This window comes from Aulonocara sp. 'chitande type north' Nkhata Bay, linkage group LG23 (assembly GCF_057382095.1).
Source record: "Aulonocara sp. 'chitande type north' Nkhata Bay isolate Kocher_YH1m ecotype deep benthic linkage group LG23, A_spYH_male_GT1.1, whole genome shotgun sequence".
Lineage (NCBI taxonomy): Eukaryota > Metazoa > Chordata > Actinopteri > Cichliformes > Cichlidae > Aulonocara > Aulonocara sp. 'chitande type north' Nkhata Bay.
In genome coordinates this window covers 51230388-51254252 of record NC_141365.1, presented here as the reverse complement: position 1 = coordinate 51254252, position 23865 = coordinate 51230388, and the positions used below count along the sequence as shown (strand labels likewise).

The window sequence follows — 23865 nt, the reverse complement described above, 5'->3', positions numbered from 1 at the left end:
ACAGAAATTTGAGAATGAATTGGTTCAAAATCTATATAAATGTGATAAACGTGTCTGGCTGGATACATAGATAAGTTTGACATAAATGTCTACCACTTTGTCTACATTATAAAATCCAGAATGCTTCATTATAGATTTATTTATTGTTAATACCCTCGGTTTATTTTCCATGTTCTAGATACCATCAAATTTTAGTTAAGAGCAGCTATATATATAAAAAATCCAACGATACTAGCAACCTGCAAAATTTACTTTAAAAAAACTTTCTCCATCTTGTGGCTTGCATTTTTGTTGCTCGTCTTAAAGTAATTTGCAAGATATGCGAATGAAATAATTGGATTCCTTTGATGTCTTACTTCATTCCCTTCTTTTCTTTCTTCTCCGGTTTGTGTTTGGAGACCCTGCTCCTTGAGGCCAGGGAGATATGGATGTATAGCACTGTCATGATGATGACAGGGAGATAAAATGCTGCTATTGCTGTTCCAAATGTCACAGCAGGATTAGAAAGGAACTGCAGGAAGGAAAGAAAGGAAAAATGTTACATAAAGCAAGTATGGTCAATATTTTTACTACATTTACAGATACAATATACATCATGTACCAGAACTTTGATTATTGTTGTATTTGTAAACTCACAGAATTAGTTATAGCATTTCTCCATTAAAGTTAATCACAGGTAAACATTTAAGAGCTGAGGGAAAAACCACGTTAGTGTAACAATAAGAATCCTAGCTGAGGTTGACTGGGGTAGACTGAAAACAGATAACACTGTTTATAAACTCCAGACCAACATCATTATACGTTATGGAAGCTACCTCTGCCAGCTGGGGGTATTTTTACTCCCTCTTGACTACTTCCAGGTATCTGAGCTTTTATTACTGATTCCCGATTACTGAAAGGGAACTTCATGAGCAGGCCTTTTGTGGTTTGCATTATTAATGACAAATAGATGAAAATCTGTGAGGCCTCACATTTTAAACTAACAATTACTAAGGCTTTTATTCAGAATAATGAAAGACCATTCAATAATAACCTTTACAAAACCTTGCAGTCATTCATTACACATGAAGTTACTGATGGTTACAGCTTCCAAAGACAAGTAGGAATCTGACTGAATTTATCTTTCCAGGATCTTACTGGTTTCTCTAATTGCTGTAGTCAAAGGAGCTTGCAAAGAAAAGCGTCTGGACTTCTTTAAGTTGCTTGAAGACGTTTCACCTCTCATCCGAGAAGTTTCTTCAGTTCTAAGGTCAAATGGTGGAGAGTCCCAGATTTAAACCTAGTGGGAGTTTCCCCCCACAGAGGGACAAAAGGACCCCTGATGATCCTCTAATCGCCTGAGCCAAGGTGGGAAACTGGGTGTGGGTCCCAATCAGCCAGAGTTTCAGGTGAGCTCATTGTGAAACCTGGCCCCACCTTATCATGCGAATTCCTGAGGTCAGATGGCCCAGGATGTGAGTGGGCGTTAAGGCGTCTGGGAAGGATCTCAAAACTGGATTATAGATGGCAGAGACACCAACTCTCTGCTTTTCTTTGCAAGCTCCTTTGACTACAATGACCTGGATGACTGAGAACCTTCACAGACATTCTGAACAAATGCAAATTCCAAGATACATTCAAACAACATGTATACAACACTGGTCAAAAGGTTTAGAACCCCCCAGTGTTTCCAGTTATTTATTGCATTTCGAGTCACTTGAGTCCAGTGAATAGCTTGAAATGGTATAAAGATAACTGAAGTGCAAGAGGTTTTAAAAAAAAAGGTAAGGTTACACAGAATTAGACAAAAAGGCCTTTTTAGGGAACTCAAAATGTATTTAAAGCTGTTCTGCAGCAATGGAGGTTGATCGAGTCTTGAAAGCTGGTGCTACTAATTCCAACTTTTCTGGATTGGGCAGCAGGATTTTTGTATTGTTTAGACATTTTTTTAAACAATACGATCAGGCTTTCAAACCAAAGAACTCATTACCAGCTGTTATACTATACAGATCTGTATTTTAGTGGGTTGTTAGCCAGTTTGTTCAGTGAGATAATGTTATTGTTCTAGTTTATCAGTTTGCATCTTAACCTTTTTATTACCAAAAACTAGAAAAGCTATCAAGACTGCCGAAATCACTGACATCTCTGGCAGTCACAGCTGAATCAAGAGTAGGCTAACAGCACACAGTGGACAGCAGGACACTTCTACTAATAACAAAATTAAGTTAATTATAATGATTCAATGGAGCCTTTCTGTTCGAGTAAACTTAAACTTACTCGAACAGAAAGAGTGAAAAACAAAGTCGATTTCTCAGTAACTTTGTAGACTCTGTGTTTGTTTACATTGCACTTCCTCATTCCCTGCTGTATCTGATCAATAGGATTTTATACACAACACTGTACATAGATTTTGTTGTACCTGAATATAACACTCTCCAGGTGGCACCGTTCTCTGTCCAACGATGAACTGCCAGAACAAGATGGCAGGAGCCCATAAGATGAATGACAGGATCCAAGCCGCTGCAATCATTAATCCTGCCATCTTAGTTGTCCTTCTTGTGGGATACGTAAGGGGTTTGGTCACACAGAAATATCGATCGAAGCTGATAATTAACAGATTCATCACAGAGGCGTTTGACACAACATAATCTAAAGCTAGCCACAAGTCACAGACCACCGGCCCAAGTGGCCAGTAGCCAACAATAATGTAGACTGTATACAAATTCATACTGAAAACACCGATGATCAAGTCAGCGCATGCTAATGAAAACAGGAAATAGTTATTGACAGTTTGTAGGTGACGGTTCACTTTGATGGAGAGCATGACTAAAATATTTCCTGTAACAGTCACAAAGCTCAACGATCCTGTAACCATAGCAATAAAAAACATCTCCAAAGCTTTGTATGGACTTCCTGTTCCCACTCCACTCTCAACAGCAGAACAAGATGTTGAATCATTGGTGGATATGTTGCAGGATGTGTTGGAGAACAGGTCAGTCGTTTGGTTGAGCAATGAGCCTAAAAGAAGAGAAAAACAAGAGGATCGATTGAGAGAAATACGCACTGTGCTGCTGTAAGGTAACAACAACAAAAGTTGATTTTTTTAAATGTGGGAGACGGATTTAAACACCCACAGCAGCAGCTGGGTTTGTGACAGATCAAAATAGAGAAAGAAGGCTTTGCTTTCTAAACAGGGACAGTAAGAACATTTAGATGCAAAGTGGAAAAAGTAACAAGGTGATGACATCAGGGTAGACAGCTACATATAAAAACATTTACAGCTGTTTGAATTTAAAGAACTTAGTTGTAAACTTATTAGCTTCTCAATCTCATTATCCAGTATGTTCTGTCACACACACACACACACACACACACACACACACACACACACACACACACACACACACACACACACACACACACACACACATCTGTATCTTGTGTATTTTTTTAATGTTGACGACCCTTTGTGTTTTTGTTCTTATTGCATCGCTTTTATTTTTGCAGCCTTTGTTTTTTCTTTCCCCTGCTGGTCACCGTTGTCATTGCTGTGTTTCACATGTTTTGAGTAATTACTTGGACCGTTTCTCCCATTCTTCTTTACAAGCTCCATCAGGTTGGATGGGGAGTGTTGGTGAACAACCCTTTTCTAATCTCTCCAGAGATAATACATTGAGTTCACATCTGCGCTCTGGCTGGGCCACTGAAAGTCCTTTGTTATCTTGGCTGTGTGATTAGGGTCGTTGTCCTGTTGGAACATGAACCTTCTCCCCAGTTCATGGTCCAGAATGCTCTTGAGTAGGTTATTATCAAGGATGTCTCTGTTCATCTTTCCCTCAACCCTGGCTAGTCATTCGCCACGTCATTGTAGGGATGGGCACCACTGTCAATAAGCACCTATGACTGCACACCAGCCCACCCAACCAGCTTCATTGTCAAATATGCCTAACATCTCATCTCGCTCATGTCTGCACTTCCTCTGTGTCCTAAGCAAGAATAACCTGGACCAGAGGCTGCTGTCCTTCTATCGCTCCTCAGTGGAGAGCATGCTCTCCTACTGCCAGGGTGCTTGGTATGCATGGGTGACTACTGAGACAGGAAAGCTCCACAGAGGGTAATTAACACTGCCCAAAAAATCATTGTCTGCCCTCGGGTCAATCAGACTCACAAACAGCTTCTTTCCCTGGGCCATTCGGACTGTTAACAAACACTAACCTGCCACACCCCTTCCCTCCCCCCCCCCCCCCCCCCCCCCCCCCGCCTCCCCAATCTGACCCATGATCTGAGTAACCGCCGTTACTCAGGCCACACACACTGACTCTATTCGGACCAAGTCTTTTTTTCTTTGCACTACTTTCACACACTTTGCAACCTGTTCTCTAATGTGTGTCCGTTCATCATGTGCCTTTCTTTTATTTTCGTATACATTCCTCTTGTTTTGTATATATTTCTCTTGGCTGTTATTTATTCCTGTCTACTATTTATATTTTATTCCAGCACAGTTGGTGTGGAGCAACCTCAATGTCATTGAACATGTACAATGACAATAAAGGGCTATTCTATTCTATTCTATTTTGCTAAGTGGCATTTTATACCTGAAATTAGTTAAAGGTTTTCAGAATGACTTTTTTGTCTACTCTTTAGACATTAAACATTGTGTCCCACAGAAAGAAAGCAACACTGAAAGTTCTGCCCAGCTTTGTCCAGGAAGATAAAACACACAGTTATTCATGAAGGGTTTGATCCATCCAGCCACAATTCTTTAAAAGAAAAATCATTTATATGGGTTTGGGTAGCAGGGACAGCAGCAGTCTTAGGAGCTTATCTGGGTGAACATCGAGATGTTCCCAAGCCCCCCCAGAGATATCATCTCTTCCCTAGTCTGCCCCTGGACCTCCTTCCATTTGGACACCTAGGAGGTGCATTATCCAGAGGTATCCGAGTCAGATCATGGAACCACCTCAACCGCCTCCTTTCAATGTGGAGGAACAGCAGTTCTACTCCAAGTCCTTCTCGAATGACCGAACTCCTCAACCTATCTCTAAGAAAGTGCCCAGCCACTCATATCATGCCTGCGACCCGATTCTACCCAGAGCTCATGAAGTAAGGGTAGGAATGTAGACTGACCAGTAAATCGACAGCTTCACTTTTATGCTCAGCTCTCTCTTCTGCAAGTTCCTACCTCATGAAGCCAACAGAACCACATCATCTGTAAAAAGCAAAGATGAAATCCTGGGAGACCCTCCACCACTTGGCTACCACAACAGATTGGCACAGCATATGCATCAGTGCAAGTGCCACCCCAATCCACCTGTCAATCTGTGTCTCCCTTGTGAACAAGACTCTTGAACACCTCCACTTAGGGCAGTACTTATACCTGACCCGGAGTGGGCACGCCACCCTTTACCGGCTGAGAGCCACCATTTTGCTACGCCCAGCAATTCTGTCCTTAAAAATTATGAACTAAATTGGTGACAAAGGGCGGCCATAGTGGGAGGAAGCTGGAGTGGAAACTCCAGCAGAACAGCATGAGAGAGGTGTGGAGGGGCATGAAGACCATCACTGGATTCAGGCCAACCAACAGCAGGGGAGCTGAGGGAGGTGAGAATAGAGCCGACGAGTTGAATCTGTTTTTCAATAGATTCGACACCACAGTGTCTGCTCCCACCCCCACAACCTCACCTGCAGTCAGCCTGGAATCCAGAGCCACACCACTGTGCCAGCCTCTCTCTTCACATGTTGCCTCCTGTGAGATTCCTGACACCCCTCCCCCACCCATCACCTTCACTCAATACCAGGTTGAGATGCAAATGAGGAGACTTCACTCAGGCAAGTCTGCTGGACCAGACGGAGTGAGTCCCCTTGTCCTCAAGACCTGTGCCCCCCAGCTGTGTGGAGTCTTTCATAAACTGTTTATGCTGAGTCTGAGTCTGCAGAGGGTCCCGGTGATGTGGAAGACATCATGCCTCGTCCCTGTACCAAAGACACCACGTCCCAGTGGCCCCCAGGATTAGAGGCCCGTGGCACTGACCTCCCACATCATGAAGACCCTGGAAAGGCTCATCCTGGACCAGCTGCGACCCATAGTAAGACCACATCTGGATCCCCTTCAGTTCGCTTATCAGCCTCGTCTCGGAACAGAGGACGCCATCATCTACCTGCTCAATCGTGTCTACACCCATCTGGACCAGCCGGCGAGCACTGTGAGGGTCATGTTTTTTGACTTTTCCAGTGCTTTCAACACCATCAGGCCGACCCTCCTGGGTGATAAGTTAGCAGCGATGCAGGTGGATGCTTCTCTGGTGTCCTGGATTGTTGATTACCTGACAGGAAGACCACAATATGTACGTCTCCCACAGTGTGTGTCTGACAAGGTGATTAGCAACACAGGGGCACCACAGGGGACTGTCCTCTCCCCCTTCCTCTTCACCCTCTACACCACAGACTTCAGCCACTGCACAGAGACCTCCATCTTCAGAAGTTTTCTGATGACTCTGCGGTGGTTGGATGCATCAGCAGGGATGATGAGACAGAGTACCGGGCTGTGGTCGACTCCTTTGTCACGTGGTGTGAGCAGAATCATCTGCAGCTCAACGTGGCAAAGACCAAGGAACTGATCGTGGACTTCAGGAAGACCAGGAAACACTTGACCCCTGTTTCAATTCAGGGGGTCAGTGTTGACATTGTGGAGGACTATAAATACCTTGGAGTACACATTGACAATAAACTGGACTGGGCTAAAAACACCACAGCACTTTACAGGAAGGGCCAGAGTCGTCTCTATTTTTTGAGGCGACTGAGGTCCTTCAACATCTGCCAGAAAATGCTGAGGATTTTCTATGAGTCTGTTGTGGCCAGTGCGATCCTCTATGCTGTTGCATGCTGGGGGAGCAGGCTGAGGGTCGCAGATGCCAACAGACTTAATAAACTAATCTGTAAGGCCAGCAATGTTGTGGGGATGGAGCTGGACTCCCTCAAGGTGGTGTCGGAGAGGCGGATGCTGTCCAAGATAAAGACAATGTTGGATAACACCTCCCACCCACTCCATGACATGTTGGTCAGTCACAGGAGCTCGTTCAGTGAGAGACTGAGATTACCGAAAAGCACCACTGAACGACACAGGAAATCATTCCTGCCTGTGGCTCCCTGTACAACGCATCCACTTAACACACTGTTTGCTGCTACAGCTACACATGTTTCTTTTCCAAATATTTATTTATAAGTGACTTATGTATGTATGTATGTATATATATGTATATATTGTACTATTCTTAGTTAGTGTATTGTCTGTCTTGTCTTAATGTTGGTTTAAAATGGAGCACTGTAACAAAAAATAATTTCCCCCAGGGATCAATAAAGTATTCTGATTCTGATTCTGATTCAAAACCACCGGAAACGATGGGTGCTGACTTAATGCCGACAATACCAACCAAGTTTCTGCTACCGTTGTGCAGGAACTGAATGGCCCGTATCAAAATACTTGACAACCTATACTCCCGAAGCACCACCCACAGGAATCCCCCAGGGACCCGGTTCTTCTCCACAAAACTACAAAAAACTGTTTGAGCAACCCCCACCCACCCTGAGCCAATCCCTCAACATGTTTGTACTCACTGCTGATATTGACGTCATATTAAATAATGTTTTGCTTTTTAAAGTAGTTTGAGAACAATTTGAGAGCCACTGCACCAATCCTGATTCTGAATGCACTGATGAGGTGGTCAGCTGTATCAGATGCTGCAGTCAGGTCTAAAAAGAGTACTAACAACAACACTACTACACTGCACTTATTAAAATGTCATTCATACCTCTCAGTAGAGCAGTTTCTGTACAGTGCTTCCCCCCTACAGTCAGAATGAAATTATAAAGTAAGTTGTTGCCTTTCGTGTTAATAGACTTTTTTTGTATATAGCACTTTTCTACTCAAGCATCTCACTTTTACACAAGTACCCAGTTTTCCTTCTGTGCCTAAGTGCTTTCTATCTAACATTCACACTGCGATTGGATGCAACTTAGGTTTCAGTATCTTGCTCAAGGATAATTTGGCATGACCAAGACACGCTGACTACACTGGATTAAGCATTTATGCAAAATTACGAACACTATAATAGTTTTATTTGATTTTGGCGAGAAATCAAGTCAAGCTGATCTAGAAAGTCTTACAAATCAGATAATCTCAGTACGACTTCAAATTTCCCAGTGTGAATCCTATTGGCAAATCTCATATAGGGTATGCGATTTAAGCTGTTTCAGCCTGCATACAGATGCTGCTCCCTCAGTAGGCTGTTTTTGCCAACCAACCTCCTTTCATGCTAATCATGCTGTTTCTGACTTAATTTTTTTCTGCTATCATGGATGCAGACTGTGTTCTGTGAGGGAGTCTGCTATCCTATCCCCGCATTAAGCTTTCCATGTATGCCTGCAGAAAGGGAGGGGGAAGGTCTCTGAGGCAAGCTGACAAAGGGAACACACAGCTCAGACGCTACAGTCAAATAATGTGTGTGGACAGAGCAGATTGTTGTTTGGTGAGTTCATGTTCAATTTGGCATTGTTGTTTAAAAGAAATAATATATTAACATGTGTATTAGTTGTATGTTAGTAATCTAGCTAACAAATTAACAGTACAGAGTGACGCTAGATGACTAGAAATCTAAGAAGCCAACATGTGTGTGAGTTCTGAGGGACCACTTCAGCTCTGCGCTCCTCACGGGGAGAACATTGACAGCATGATCTCATCACAGACTACATTTCACTTCTGTGTGGACAACACTGTGCCCCTCTTGAAGGTAGAGTGTTTCTCCAATAACAAGCCCTGGATAAGCCCTGAAATAAATGCACTCCACAAGGAAAATAAGAGAGCTTTTAGATCAGGAAATAAGGAGGAGGAACTGAGAAGGAAGAAAACACCTACAGGAAGACGACGGAGGACCAACTGCTGCAGAATAACATCAGTGGGATTTGGAAGAGGCAGGAAATAATTTTAGGTCACAAAGCAGCCAAACGCAGTATGTGAGAACACAGGGCTGTGTCTCTGACGGGCTGGTCTGCTGTACTGGGGCCCTGCAGGAACGGTGCTGGGACCCTCTACACTGCAGACTTCTCCATCAGGCTGCCATCTACAAACGTTTTCCGATGACCCTGTCATAGTTGGCTTCATCACAGGTGAGGACGATCAGAGTACTGATGGTAGATTCAGGACTTTGTGAACTGGTGCCAGCTGAACCATCTCCTGATCATCACGGGGAACCCACCACATTGAGATAGTAGACTCTTAGAAGTACCCGGGTGTTCACCTGAGCAATAAAGTGACTGGAGTCACAACATGGATGCTCGTTACAAGAAGGGTCAGAGCAGACTCTACCTGCTGATGAGACATCTTTTGGAGAGTTGGGATGTGCTCCTAAAGACCTTTTTTGACTCTGTGGTGGCGTCAGCCATCATTTATGGCATTGTCTGTTGGAACAGCAGATTATCTACAGCTGAGGGGAAGCGGTTGGATAAGCTCATCAAAAAGGCCAGCTTTGCTCTAGGATGCCACCTCGACCCAGTGCAGGTGGTAGAAGACAGAAGAACTATATTTGAAGAAGAAAAATAATATCTCTCTTGGACAATGTCTCCCATGGGATTCATGAAGCTGCAGCAGACCTGCAGAGCTCCTCCAGTGACAGACTGCTGAACTAGATGCACAAAGAGGCATGATCATATAGCAGCTGTTAGACTTTATAACCATCACTGCTTCCAACACACACAAAAGGTTGTTTACATCCCACATTGTAAATATATGATCCTATTTATTTTGATATTTGTACATATAGTGCCGCAGAGCTGTGCACCTTTCTCCTCTTTTTTACACGTCTGCTCCTAATCTTATTGTACATGTGTATAGTGACAATAAAAGGCATTCTATTCTATTCAATTCTATTCTATCCCTGCTCTTATTTGCAGTTTTTCAATTTTCTTTAAATAGTCTGTCTTTGTTGTTTTTAAGCACAAATATACAACACTTTTTGTACATCTTTTTTTTAAGTATCCTACTCAGATGCACATTTCTTTGAGTCTGAGCGTGGTATTTTTAATACTGTACAGTATCTTTCTTGCTTTTTTCCCTTATGTTGTAAGTTTGCCCTGTACAGTCTCTTATTTCTTGTTTTTTATTTTAAAATCTTCACTTTTGTGTGAACCTGCATGCTTGATAGGCCTGTCACTTTGCTGCTGGAACATGTGAATTTCACCAAAAAGGATATTTCTATTGTGTTCTATGCACACAAAAGAACAAAATAATCTTGAAATGTGCACAACAGGCTGATGAGAGGTATTACGACGGATTTCATCACTACCATCTCACACACTCATATATACATAAACAGCATTCCTGCAACGAGGCTCCAGACAGAAAGCTGCTGCGACTCTTGAACACAGGCGCACACATATGCATTCCACTAGTAGCAACTATCAGAATTCCTTTTGTATCAATGCTGAAATATTCATCTAAAGGAATTTATATTAAATTATACAAGCACAGCTGTTCACTGGTTTTATTCCTTATGTGCCTACAGCAGCTGCTGTATTTGACAGGAAATCTAAATATATATTCCATAACACTGCGTAACATTGTTTCAGGCTGACTTTTTAAAAATTGTTATGGACAGTCTATGTACAGCTGTACAGAGTACAAGCTTTGATCATTCAAACAAGGACAACACTGTCAAATAATATGGATAACTTTTCTTATTTTAATTGAACATGCAACTTAAAAGTTGCATCTTTCAATGGCAATGACGCCTACAGTGTGGTGACCTTCTGAATCCAAGTACTTCCATGGCTGGTATACCATTTAATGTCTTCTCTATGTTTCATGTAAATGTGCTTTCATGTGGTTCTACATATAACGACTTTTGCAGGCGTCTCACGTAAATGCTATTAGTATACATGAAACAAACAGGGGTAAAAGACAACCAGAATAGTCCAGAATAGTGTCCCAACACCTTCAATTATTGGAGACAGTTTAAATTAATTTTGTGAGCAGGACCACACATCATACGTTCCCCTTCTAGTTCTTTGTCTGTAGATATTCTCTTGCATTTGAAACTGTTTGTTCTCCTATCGACAACTAATCCTAGAAGAATCCTACTTACCCTTTTAATATGCTCACTATTGTCCCTCAGACCATCTGGCGAAGAACTCCATAGCCTATTTTCATCTCTTTCATGCTGTACATGAAACCTAACAAAACCTCTGACCAACATGCCCAGGATGCAGCAGAGCGGCAGAACACCACTCCTGACACATTCTCACTGCCTGAGAACATCTTGTTGCATTGTTTGGCCTTGTTTCTCCTGATGCGACACCACTGACATGTTATAACTTGTCATAAGACAAGGCTGCATAGTGGTTGGAGCGGCTATACCCTGGTGGAAAAGCAACACCATTCAAATCGCTCTTGAGCAAACTGGCAACCCTCTATCTCTCTCCTCGTTTTCTTCTTTACAAAATACATCAACAGACATTCCCAGCACCGGAAGGCCAATTTCTTTCTCTTCAGTCCCTTCTTTATAGAATTCCTCAACTAATATTCACCCCAGCTCAGGATACTTCACAACCCAAAAACTGCACATCCACTCACACCTGCTTAGCTCCAGCTGCTCCTCCAAAACCCTAAACTACTGAGCCCACACTATCTCTAGTCAGGGTGCCTGTCGGGATGACTGTTGTTGTGATTTGGTGCTGTATAAATAAAATTGAATTGAATTCATTGACTTTGGATGTTGCTACTTTCAGTTCTGTTCTTTCTGTAGATGTGTCCATCCCCGCCAAATTGATCACACAATCCAACTCGCCCTCAGTAACTACCTATCCCGTTTCAGGCTTCAGTGCCCACGGGGAAACTCATTTGTGTAAATCTCCTCCTCCAAAATTTACTCTGCCTTTTTGCACCAAACAATAGCTGCTCCCTCTTTTTGGACACCTCTGCAGTGCTCTGCCTATAATTCCTCAAGGCTATTCTTTAATTTCTCACTGATTCCAACTGATTCCAAATAGCTTTTCCCAGTAAAAATCTGGCTTTGACAACATCTCCTTGAGGTAACTGTTGTTTGGATTTGGCAGAATATAAATAAAATTTAATTGAAATAAACTGAGAATCTCACCAGCTTGAATGACATCACCTTCCATGATGATCAGCTGTCAAAAGCTGATAGTCTGAGCCCTAATGCTGCACCTTCTGCTGGTTTTAAGTGTTATCAGGGTAAATGGCCTGTATTTATATAGCGCTTTACTAGTTCCTAAGGACGCCAAAGCGCTTTACATATCCAGCCATCCACCCATTCACACACACATTCACACACTGGTGATGGCAGCTACATTGTAGCCACAGCCACCCTGGGGCGCACTGACAGAGGCGAGGCTGCCGGACACTGGCGCCACCGGGCCCTCTGACCACCACCAGTAGGCAACGGGTGAAGTGTCTTGCCCAAGGACACAACGACCAAGACTGTCCAAGCTGGGGCTCGAACCAGCAACTTTCCAATTACAAGGCGAACTCCCAACTCTTGAGCCACAATCGCCCCTAATAGGCGATATACAGAAGCCTTTTCCTCTAATAGGCTTCTGTATATATTTTGTGCTCCATTTTCGCCTCCCAAGACAAAACTGTCTCCCATCACCTTTGTTCATTTACAAAATCTAACCAGCTGCCTCACCTCACAAAGAAGGTCAAACTAACCAGCCAGGCAGCTCCATTTCCATATTCTATTTTAAGATAAACTCGTCCCTATGTCCTTACAAGGCTCCGTCCATTATCCTCATCCTCAAAGATTCCAGCAAACAGATCCTTTGTTCATCACAAAGTCTGGGCACGTCACTGCCAGATTTTTGTTCTTCTCACTCTTTCATCAAGTTTTCTCGCTGCCTGGAAATTCTCATGATCTCTTCTGTGGCCCTTCCTTCTGCACTGATGCCACCCAGATCTCATGAAGGCATCCTGATCAAGGTCATGGGACATATGGGTCATCACAAGCCTATCAGTTATATATTTGCAACAATCTTCAAGACCTTTGTAACGCGCAATCATCACTGCTTCTAAGGAATGCCTTTTTTGATTTGGATTTTGTTTGAGGTTAGCGCTGTGCAGGGTATACCCCAACTCTCATCACATGACAGCTGGAACAGCCTCTACCCTTACCACAGAATTAGATAAGTGAAATGAATTTTAGATAGAAAGTTGGTGTTAGAAATATGTTCATTTGTGTACAAAGTCACAAAGCCTAGCCTATTTTTATCAGACTTGACTGAATCTTCTGTATATGTAGATTTTTATGTTCCCTTAAAATTTGAAATGAAAATACATAATGTTTTAAAATATTTGTACAAATAAGCTCATTTTAATATGGCTGCTATGGCTGTTGAGTAATGAGAATGTTTTATAGGAGGGTTCAGATTTCAAGCCAATAGCCCATCAAGTGAGGGATTTACCAAGGAGATGCTCTGTCCCCATAGGCCTGAACCCCCTCAGTGAAATCATTGACAAGACTGGCTATGGATACAGAGTATAGAATGGAGCAACCTTTAACCACCAATACAAGGATGACATCAAGGTGCATGCCAGGAGTGAACGTGACATTGGTTCACTGATCCACACCACAAGGATAGCAACGGCATCTGAACGTCATTCAGACTGAAGAAGTGTAGTCAGATGGTAACAAAGAGAGGGAGGGTAGTCAGAACTGAGGGCATCACACTACCGGAAGGCAACATTGCAGACATCAAAGACAACTACAAGTACCTGGGCAACAGGCAAATGGAAACCACAAAGAGGCCGCTTGGAAAACTGAAACCACCAAGTACCTGCAGAGGGTAGGCAAGTCCTGAGGAGTCCGCTGACTGGTAAGAACACCTGGACCACACGGTGATCAGACACCTTGATGATAATAAGCCGACTAAAGGAGGAGATAGAAGCCACTGACATCAAGACAAGGAAGCTCCTTACCATGCATGGAGGGTTTCACCTCAAGTCCAGCAACCTGAGGCTGTACACTAAGTGAAAGGAAGGAGGACGGGGACTAATGAGTGTCAGAATCACTGTCCAGGATGAGACGATGAACATCCATGAGTACATCAGGAAGATGGCCACAACTAACCACGTGAAGAAAGAACCCCGAGAAAGAAGAGCAAGAGGAGGAGCCATCATGGAAGGACAGGCTCCTGCACAGTATGTACCACCAGTAGACAGGAAGTGGCTGACATACAGAAATCCTACCAGTGGCTGGACAAAGCTGGACCCAAACACAGCACAGAGGCACTAATCATGGCAGCACAGGAACAAGCTCAAGACTCATTGAGGCTGGGGTCTATCACACCAGGCAAGACCCCAGGTGCAGGCTGTGTAAACATGCCCCAGAGACAATCCAGCACATAACAGCAGGGTGCAAGATGCTAGCAGGCAGGGCATACATGGAACGCCATAACCAAGTGGACGGCATAGTGTACAGGAACATCTGTGCCAAATATAGCCTGGAAGTCCCGACGTCAAAATGGGAGGCGCCCCTTGATAATGACCGAGCTAAGATCCTGTGGGACTTCCAGATATAGACGGGTAAACAGGAACATCATCTAAGACAGGGACTCTAATCTCAGGTGTGATTTCTGAGGCTGGTGACTCGGATTAATTTATCCTCAGTAGCAAAGGTGACTCTTGGTCTTCTTTTTCGCCATCTCAGTGTCAAATTTGCATCTTTGTGAATGTCTCGTTTCCTGCTTTACTTTGGGGTGGGGTGGCTGTAGCTCAGGAGGTAGAGCAGGTCACCTACTGATTGGAAGGTTGGTGGTTCGATCCCTGTCTGCATGCCAATACCATTGGGCAACCCCAACTAACCCCAAGTTGCTCTCCGATACATCCATCGGAGTGTGTATGAATGTTAGATTGGGTGAATGAATTAGTTGTAGTGCTCAGATAGAGTAGAAAAGCTCTATATAAGAACCAGTCCAATTACTTTGACAGTCGTGTTTTCAGTTTTCCTTCTTTCCCGTCTTCTTATGTCAGATTAGTCCCAGTTGTGTTTCCTTCCTGTTTCCCATTTCCTCGTGTTGTTTTTCTTAGTCTGTTGTCATTATGTATCCCATGTGCTATTATGTGCTCTGTGTTTCTTGTGTCCCTGGTAACGTCTAGATCCCTGTTTTCTAGTCTCTTATTTCTCAGTTTTCCGGTTTCCAGTCTAGGTTTAGTTTCCTGTTTTGGTTTTGTTTGTTTTCTGCTAATAAAGTTTTTGAGTTTACGTCTCTGTATACGAGTCCTGCATTTGGGTCCTTTATCCTGCCTGCCACAGCACTAAACATGACAATAATAAATAGCATCCCTTGGAAATGTTGCACTGTTTTTCTCTCCTATAAACTTTGTAATAAATTGCTTTACTCTCTCGTCCTCAGCAGTTGTACTGTCATCAGTTTCAAAAGAAACATGAGGCCGCCTTCATAATCCATCCGCCTTTCTGGGGGTCAGCAAACCCAAGCACTGGTGTAGATGTCAACTTCTCAATGAGGGTCTTGAAAGCTTCCTCACATGAGGGAGTCCATTTCTCATTAAAAGGGCGGTTCAGGTTGCTGTTTGATGGTGATTTGTGGTATTTCAGCTTCCTGGCAGGAACATAACCAGCTGTCAAATCATTCAATGGCCTTGCAATTTTAGAATAATCTTTGACAAACCTGCGATAATAACCGGTGAAGCCTAAAAATGACTTCAGTTCTGACAGGTTTGTGGGTCTGGGCCATGTAGTGAGTGCAGAGATTTTATCAGGATCTGTCTCCACTCCCTTTTCTGAGATAATGTGTCCTAAATACCTCACTGACTTTTCGAAAAAGTGACATTTTTCAGGTGAAAGTGTGAGACCAAATTCTTTCAGTCTGTTTAGAACTCTCAGGGGCCTTTCTTCGTGTTCCTCCAAAGTATTGGAGAATACTATAAGATCATCAAGAAAGACCAGTACTTCCTTGAGGTTCATGGAGCCCATGCATTTCTCCATAACTCTTTGAAAAGTGCTTGGAGCATTTGTGACTCCTTGGGGCATCCTGTTGAATTCCCAAAACCCAGTGGGTGTGACGAAAGCTGTCTTGTGCTTATCCTCTTCTTCAACCTCGACCTGGTAATATCCAGACTTTAAATCCATAACAGAAAACCATTTGGATCCTGACAGATCTGTAAATGCCTCCTCTATATTGGGCAAGGCATAAGCATCTTTGATTGTCTGGTTGTTCAACTTTCTGTAATCCACACATTGGCGGATCTGCCCATTTTTCTTTTTCACAACTACAATTGGTGAAGCAAATGGGCTCTCGGACTCTGTAATAATGTTGCTGTCGCACAGCTGCTCCAAATGAAGGCGGACAGCTTCATAATCAAAGGGATGAATGGGCCGTGGCCTTTGTTTGAAGAGTGTTGGATCAGAGAGCCGATCCTGTCTTTCCACTCGTTTGACAGGGGTGAGTCACCAAAATCGAACTGAATTTTGTCATTTTGTGGGTGGTGTAACACTGAGCATGTTTCTGCTCTGAACTTCCAGTTCGATTCCTACATTCAGACCTTGCAGGAGAAACTGAGAGTGGGACAGATATCTCTGTCAAAGGTCAGTGAGCTGGCAGAATGATATTGTGAGTTGTCTCATTTTTTTAGGAGAATGGGAACTTTAAAGGATGTGGGCCGTGACTTTGACATTACATAGCTGGAAAATACCTGCCAGAGAAGCATGCATGCAGATTTCTAATGAGAGGGGCATAAGTACAGTGCTCAGGAATGGTCATTTGCTTATTGAAGTCCTCATACAAGATGTTGAGGGCATTTGTACCAGTGAGGACTGGAATCTCTGAATTTGCTCTAATATCTGGGACAATTAGGGCTAGAACAGTTACAACTTTATCCTCCCAGTGAAACTCTGTGGGAAAGTGATGTCAACTTCCCCAAGATAAGGGACAATTTGGCCTGCAGCACCTTAAACCTCTAACAGATCATCTAATGGCAAAAGAAGATGAGAAGGTAAGTGGGTCAACTGAAATGATTTAGAAATTGTGGTAACCTGAGACCCTGAGTCGATGAGGCAACTATGTGGTAGTTCCCCAATCTTAACCTCTGCAAGAGACCTTGATCTGACTAGTCCATTTGGAAGGTGATTCGGAATGGATTCAACATGTTGTCGTTTACTTTGACATCTCTGTTCTGACTCTTTTGAATGTTCTTGGTTCCCGTATATCCCATTACAGGAAACTGCTCCAGTTTAAAGCTTGACCTTGGGGTGGCTGTAGCTCAGGTGGCAGAGCAGGTCAGCCACTAATCAGGAGGTCGGTGGTTCGATCCTAGGCTGCCTCCTGGCTGCATGCCAAATATCATTGGGCAAGATACTAACCCCATGTTTGCCTACTGGTGGTGGTCAGAGGGCCCGGTGGCGCCAGTGTCCGGCAGCCTCGCCTCCGTCAGTGTGCCCCAGGGTGGCTGTGGTTACAATGTAGCTGCCATCACCAGTGTGTGAATGTGTGGATGACTGAATGTAGTGTAAAGCGCTTTGCGGACTAAGTAAAGCGCTATACAAATGCAGGCCATTTGACCTTGCTGCTGGGCTTTCCATTCTTCCTGTCTGGCTTTTTAGTTCTTTGAACTTTTGATCAGCCACAGCCTTGTTTATAGCATTTTTGCAGTTCCTGGCTATGTGACCGTCTTCACCTAAAACAGAACCAAGCCATAGGCTCAGCTCTCACTGGGGTTTGTGGTAGAACTTGGAGTCTCAACCACAGGTGCGGGTGGCTCTTGTGTTTTTTCCATTGCTATAACTTGTCGCTTTCTTTGCTGTTTAGGTGGTTTTGTTGTCAGTTCCAGCTGCAGTTCTGCAACCTGCTTCTTTAGACTCTCAGTTTTAGAGATATAGGCCTGCAATACACTTGCACTTGAGTCAGTGTGATGTGGGAAGTCAGGAACAGAATGCATGTGCACAATAGGTTTTGTCTTACTAGACACAAAATGACGTTGCATCCTGTCCAGTTTAGAAGCCCTTCTGTCTTCCTCAGTCCTCAGCTCTAGCAGAATCTCTGCAAACTCAGGTGTGGTCTTTTTTTTTAGTTCCAGTTGCAGGACCAAGTTATGGTTTAGCAAATGTCGACTTGCATCTGCTTGAATCACACCCTTCCTGCCTACAGCAGTGTTAAGGAGAGCTTGCAGCCTCTGTAGATAATCAGATGCTTTCTCGTCTGGATTTTGATTTGTGTTCAGGAACCTGGCAAATATCTCCTCACCATCCTCCATAAGACCACATGCAGAATCTAGCAGCTTGACATATTCTCGTGGATGTGCTAAATAACCAAGTTGCTTCACAACATCTGATGCTGGGGGAAGAAGACTCTCTAGTATTTTCCTCCGCTGAATGTCAACTGGAGTGCCATCACTGAACATTAGTTCAACATGCAAACACCATGTTTCGAAATCCACTTCTCCTGGGGGTTTTGGCACCCAGCCTGAGAATAAACGTAACCATTTGGATTGGCTATCTGTAGTGACAGAGTAATTTCTGATTACATGTTCCACTACTGTATGCTGTATCTCTGGTGGGTTAGTTACTTCATCTGTCACCACTGGAAGACTGGTTGGAGTAGTCTTTGGTTTAACAAATCTACAAGACTGAGATTTAGCTGAATGGGTGACTGGCTGGGATGTAAGGGGCCGTCTGTGGTCGTACTTCAGCTTTGCTGTCTTTATCAAGGGTGTAGTACTGTGGTCAGAATAACCGTCAACGTCAGTTTCATCACTTGAGTCAGTCAAAACAGGGTCTGACTCTGGAGTATGATGCAGTTCTGACCTTTCAATGCGACTAGCCTGCCAGTTTACATTCTTGTTGGTCACATTTTCAATCTCAAGGGGAAATTCTGACTCGTTATCACCCATCGTAATATCTGACTCAAACTCAGCAATAACAGTTTCCCCACACTCTGTTTATGCATTTGGGACCCTCAGATTCCTTGTTACCACCCCATACTTCTCCAAGGAAGCAATAATATCAGTATCAGAATCTAGACTAGTAACTCCAGTAATACTGATGGACCGTTTAACATCCACCCCGTAGTTCTATACCAAATCCATCTTATTTCAATGTTGTCTTAATTGAAAGCTTATCACAATAATCACACAATCCCAAATTTAACTAAAGTGTGCAGAATCCTGTAATTTCAATATTAGCTGTACCTTTTCGTGGCTGGCTCACCACAAAAAGGTACTATGTAACACACGATACTTTACCACTACAGAATGTAGAGAAAGTTAGGATCTTAGGCTTATGTTCTCTAGGAATCGGCTAAGGAGCGAATGACACACAGCTAAAAGAACAGTCAACATTTATTCAAAACAAAACCATAAACAGTCATTCAACAGTTCACAACAGTTCCAGTAGTCCATATTTGTCAGTCCGTGTATTCAGTTTCATAGTCCAGACTTCAGAGTTCAGGATTCTTTTTAGTCTTTTCAGTTCAGGTGTGTGAAGTGTGTGTGTAGGGTGTTAATGTTAGTGGTACTACCCTGGTAGTGTATTGTTTTGAGATCTCATAAGCTTATCTGTCAAGAAGTAACACAATTGTCACTTCTTGGCAGGCTGGAAACCTTCCTGCATCACAGCTGGGGATCCTGAATCCTGGTTCGCAGCAGGTGAATTTACTGGCCTCGCTCTCACAATTTTAGACTCCAACAAAAAAACAACCGGAAATGAACAGAAACCACAAAAACAGAGGTACATCGGCATCAACAAAAAGTGTCCGCGTTTCCCAACAAGCGGAAAAGTAAAATCCAATTTCGTGTCTTCACTCATAACCTTTTTTAAACAAGGATTAAAGAAAAACTCTCGGTGAGTAGCTCCGACCAGCATACGTAGCCTTAGCGTTGTTCTCCTTCTCTACATCAACTCAAGTTCACAAGCACTAAACAATCTCATAGTGCCACCTACTGACATTCTTTGGGAACAGCAGTTCATTTTCATGAGGCAAATTTTAGGTGGGTTGCAAACACAAACTGTTAAAATCCTTGAAGTGCAGGCTGACGAGGAGAGGCAGCGATCAGTGGTTTAAATAATTTAAAATCCTTACTCTTATCCAAGTCCATCCTTCTTGAAAAAAAAATCAGAAAACAGTTTTATTAACAGCAGTTTAATGTCCACCTGGTCCTCACTCAGTTTTTAATGCAAATGTGCTATCGTTTTTTTCATCAGATTTTGGGCTTAGTTCAGATAAAATAATTACTGTAGCTGATAAATCCCACAACCGCTTCCGTCAACATGTTGATGTCATCAGAGCTGTGCTGAAACATGTCCCAGTCTGTGTCATCCAGTGTATCTTGCAGCGCGGCCACTGAGTGGTCCATCCAGCGTGCGACTTCCCTCCTGATTGGTGCTTGCTGCTTTAACCTTACTTTGTAAGCAGGCATAATCCACCCAACCAGAAGCTGTGGGTGGATAGAAACATCCACGACACTCTGAGATCGCACACCGCCGCCTACAATGAAGGGCTCCGGTAATATGGACCAATACAAGGCTGCATCTTACAACGTGCGCAGCGCGGTCAGAAAGGCAAAGTGGAGCTACGGGGAAAACTGGAGTCACAGCTACAACAATGCGACTCTAGGAGCCTGTGGAAGGGACTGTGGACAATAATGGACTACAAACCAGCTTCTTCAGTGATGAATGCAGACGCTTCACTGGCTGTTGAGCTTAACATGTTTTATGCTAGCTTAGACGCTGCAGCAATTAAAACAAGAAATGGCTCAGCGAAGACAACACCTTCATCCTCACAGAGCATGCCATGAGGAAAGCTTTCAGGAGGGTGAACACGAGGAAGGCACCAGGACCAGATGCAATCCTTGGTCGGGTCCTGAGAGCCTGTGCTGACCAGCTAGCACCGGTATTCATGGAGATCTTCAACCTCTCCCTGGCCCAAGCTGTGGTTCCCACGTGCTTCAAAGAGTTCAACAACAGCCCGCTTGCCACAATGATTACCGCCCAGTAGCACTGACTTCAATTGTGATGAAGTGATTTGAAAGACTGTGAAGAGATCACATCATTTCTTCACTTCCTGCCACCATCGACTCACTTCAGTTTGGACTAATCGATCCACAGACGACGCCATAGCTCACCTGCTCCACACATCCCTGAGTCACCTGGACACTGGCAGAGGGAATTATGTTAGGATGCTGTTCGTGGACTACAGTTCAGCATTCAACACAATAATTCCCTCTAAGTTTTTCACCAAGTTGAAGGATCTAGGACTCAGCTCATCACTGTGTCAGTGGATCCTCAACTTCCTCACAGACAGACTCCAATCAGTGAGGGTGAGGAAGTCTCCCCCTCCATCTCACTCAGCACTGGAGTGCCCCAGGGCTGTGTTTTAAGCCCCCTGCTGTACTCACTGTACACTAGAGCAGGGCGATATGACCAAAAATATTCATCACGATATACATTTGAAAATTTGCGATAACGATATAACTGACGATATAATTGACACGAGACAAAATACTTTACAACTCCACAACTTTATTAGTGCAAAAAAAACCCCATCAATGTATTTTCACTTAAACAAGCAGCTGTTTTTTATGTGCATTAAAGTTATATACAAAGTTATATAAAAATTTAACAGTGCAAATGCAAACTCCTCGCTGACAGTTTAACCACAAGGCGTTTCCAGTGGAAACTGGCCGACATATCCTCAGCATAACCATGTATAATATCCACTAAACTTAAAAAGAGGTTATACACACACAACACGGTAACATTATGTTGAAGCACAGTACGTATTATTGCACGAGGCTCCTGACTACGATAGCTGTAATGCTCCGACAATCCATCAAGCGGTGCGGCTTCGTAGCTTAGCAAAGTCGTACTGAAACATTTGACAGATTTTCGAGCGCCGTGTACATAAAATCGTTTCGAGGTCAGTAAACACAACCAGAGTTCATACATAAGGCACACGGGATTATAAGGGGCTCTGTCGACTTTCAGAGAAATCAAAGGATTGATTTTAAGTGCACCGTATTTTCCAAACAACACGGTAATAACGACGGCCCGCTAGCATGCGCTACCAAAAATAGTGCTTTGTTGTGTATCTGACGGACGAAAGCTAAACCAGTTCCACACCACTGAAGTTGCAGCATTTTTACAAACCAGTTCTGGTTCATCGTTTCATTCAACGATCTGCTTTCGCCTTTCTCATTCTCCGTCACCGCCATGCTTTTTCTGCCATGTGCGTATGAAAACAAAGACACTGTGCGCGCGTTTTACCCATATTCTATTTTACCCATAACGTTGCCCAACATTATAGCGGTGTTACCATGAACGGTTTGATATGGCCCAGCCCTACTGGCAGTGTTGCCAACTCCTCAGTAAGGAAAATCGCTATTGGCTGTCCTAAAAGTCGCTAGAAGTCGCTAAATGACGTCATTGCCTGATTTGCATAATTGATCATGCTAATCTAATTGTAACCTACGTTGTTGGAAAGAGAAATAACATCTGGAAGAGACATAAAGTGAGTAAAAAAACGTCCTAAATACATTTAGAGTTTATTTAGAACTACAACTTAAATTTCTTTTAGCAATTATTGTTTTTTTAATGTCACAATTCCAACCCTGCTCCTTTACCCGGGCTTGGACCGGCAAAAGTGACCCGAAATAGGCACTCTGGTGGAGTTACTTTGTGTGTGTGCGCTTATAAGTAGTTTTAAACCTTGTGATCCACAAAATAGCATAAGAGTAAAAGAGTAAAAGAAGAACTGACTGCGTTGCAGCACCCGCTGCTTGTTGAGAGTAAAAGCGATACGCGCTTTCACGTCTTTTTCAGGGTCTGAAAACTCGCTAAATATAGCGACAAAGTCGCTAAGTTGGCAACACTGCCTACTGGACACTTATGACTGTGTAGCCACATCGGACACCGCCTCCATTGTCAAGTTTGCTGACGACACTGGGAGGGGCTTGCGCTCCCTTAAGGCCAAAACAGAGCAAATGAGGAGGAGCTTCTTCCCCCAGGCTATTGGGGCCCTGAACCAGGTGTAGGACTGGACTCTTTCACACACATCACATCACCACACGCACTCTGGTTTTTCTTTTTGCACACTTCTTATGATTTCTAATTTCTTTTTATTAATAATTTCTTACGTAAACTGTTATTTGAACATTTTTTACTGTAAATTTCTAAGTTAAAATCTGTAAATTTTTGTAGTAATCTGTAAATCTTTAAATCCTACCGTCAATTCTTACTGTCATTTAATGGTCGGGCATTGCACAGCAATCAGCATTTCACCTCATGTCACACTCTGTATGGTTGTGTGTGTGACAAATAAAATTTGAATTTGAATGTGATTTTGAAAAAGAGGTTTTTGATCTCAACGGGACATTCCTGGTTAAATAAAGGTTAAATAAATAAATAAAAAATTTAACATTCATCTAGAATAACGACTGAAATGCTGAAAACAATTAGACTCAACTGGCTTTTGTTAAAATGGAAAGGAGGCGACTCCTTGGATTAATCATACGCTAGGTCTTGTTTTGACATGTGGCATAAGACACTGAGCATTTAACAGTATTTCACAAAAACCTTCTTTTGTCTAATCATTTCTTAATAACATTTAGACTACACAGAACTGGATAATTGATGTCATTACAGTAGATGTCTTTCTGAAAGGGCGCTAAGTTTAAGGAAATAATTCATCTACTGTTGTCATGTGCCAAAACAATGCCGAGCAGCCACTTAAACTTTACGCACACAGAGGTGTACTATCTTGTTAATAATGTTGCATAGTCACTACAAACAAAGCTGGACGCTGTGGCTGTACTGTGGCAAATCACAGATGGTTGACTCCCTGGTATAATTCAAACACATGTGCCTTTAA

The 23865-nt window shown here is 43.1% G+C and overlaps 1 protein-coding gene across 1 annotated transcript in view; it reads right to left on the bottom strand.

Moving 5' to 3' along the window:
• Positions 1 to 23865, bottom strand: part of chrm4a (cholinergic receptor, muscarinic 4a) — a 67073-nt gene that overhangs the window by 18528 nt on the left and 24680 nt on the right. The window contains exons 2-3 of the mRNA XM_086283389.1: positions 2399 to 2997; positions 357 to 511 (exon numbers count right to left, since the gene is read on the bottom strand). Of these exons, the coding sequence (XP_086139515.1) occupies positions 357 to 511; positions 2399 to 2997 (754 nt within the window). The remainder of the gene's footprint in view (positions 1 to 356; positions 512 to 2398; positions 2998 to 23865) is intronic.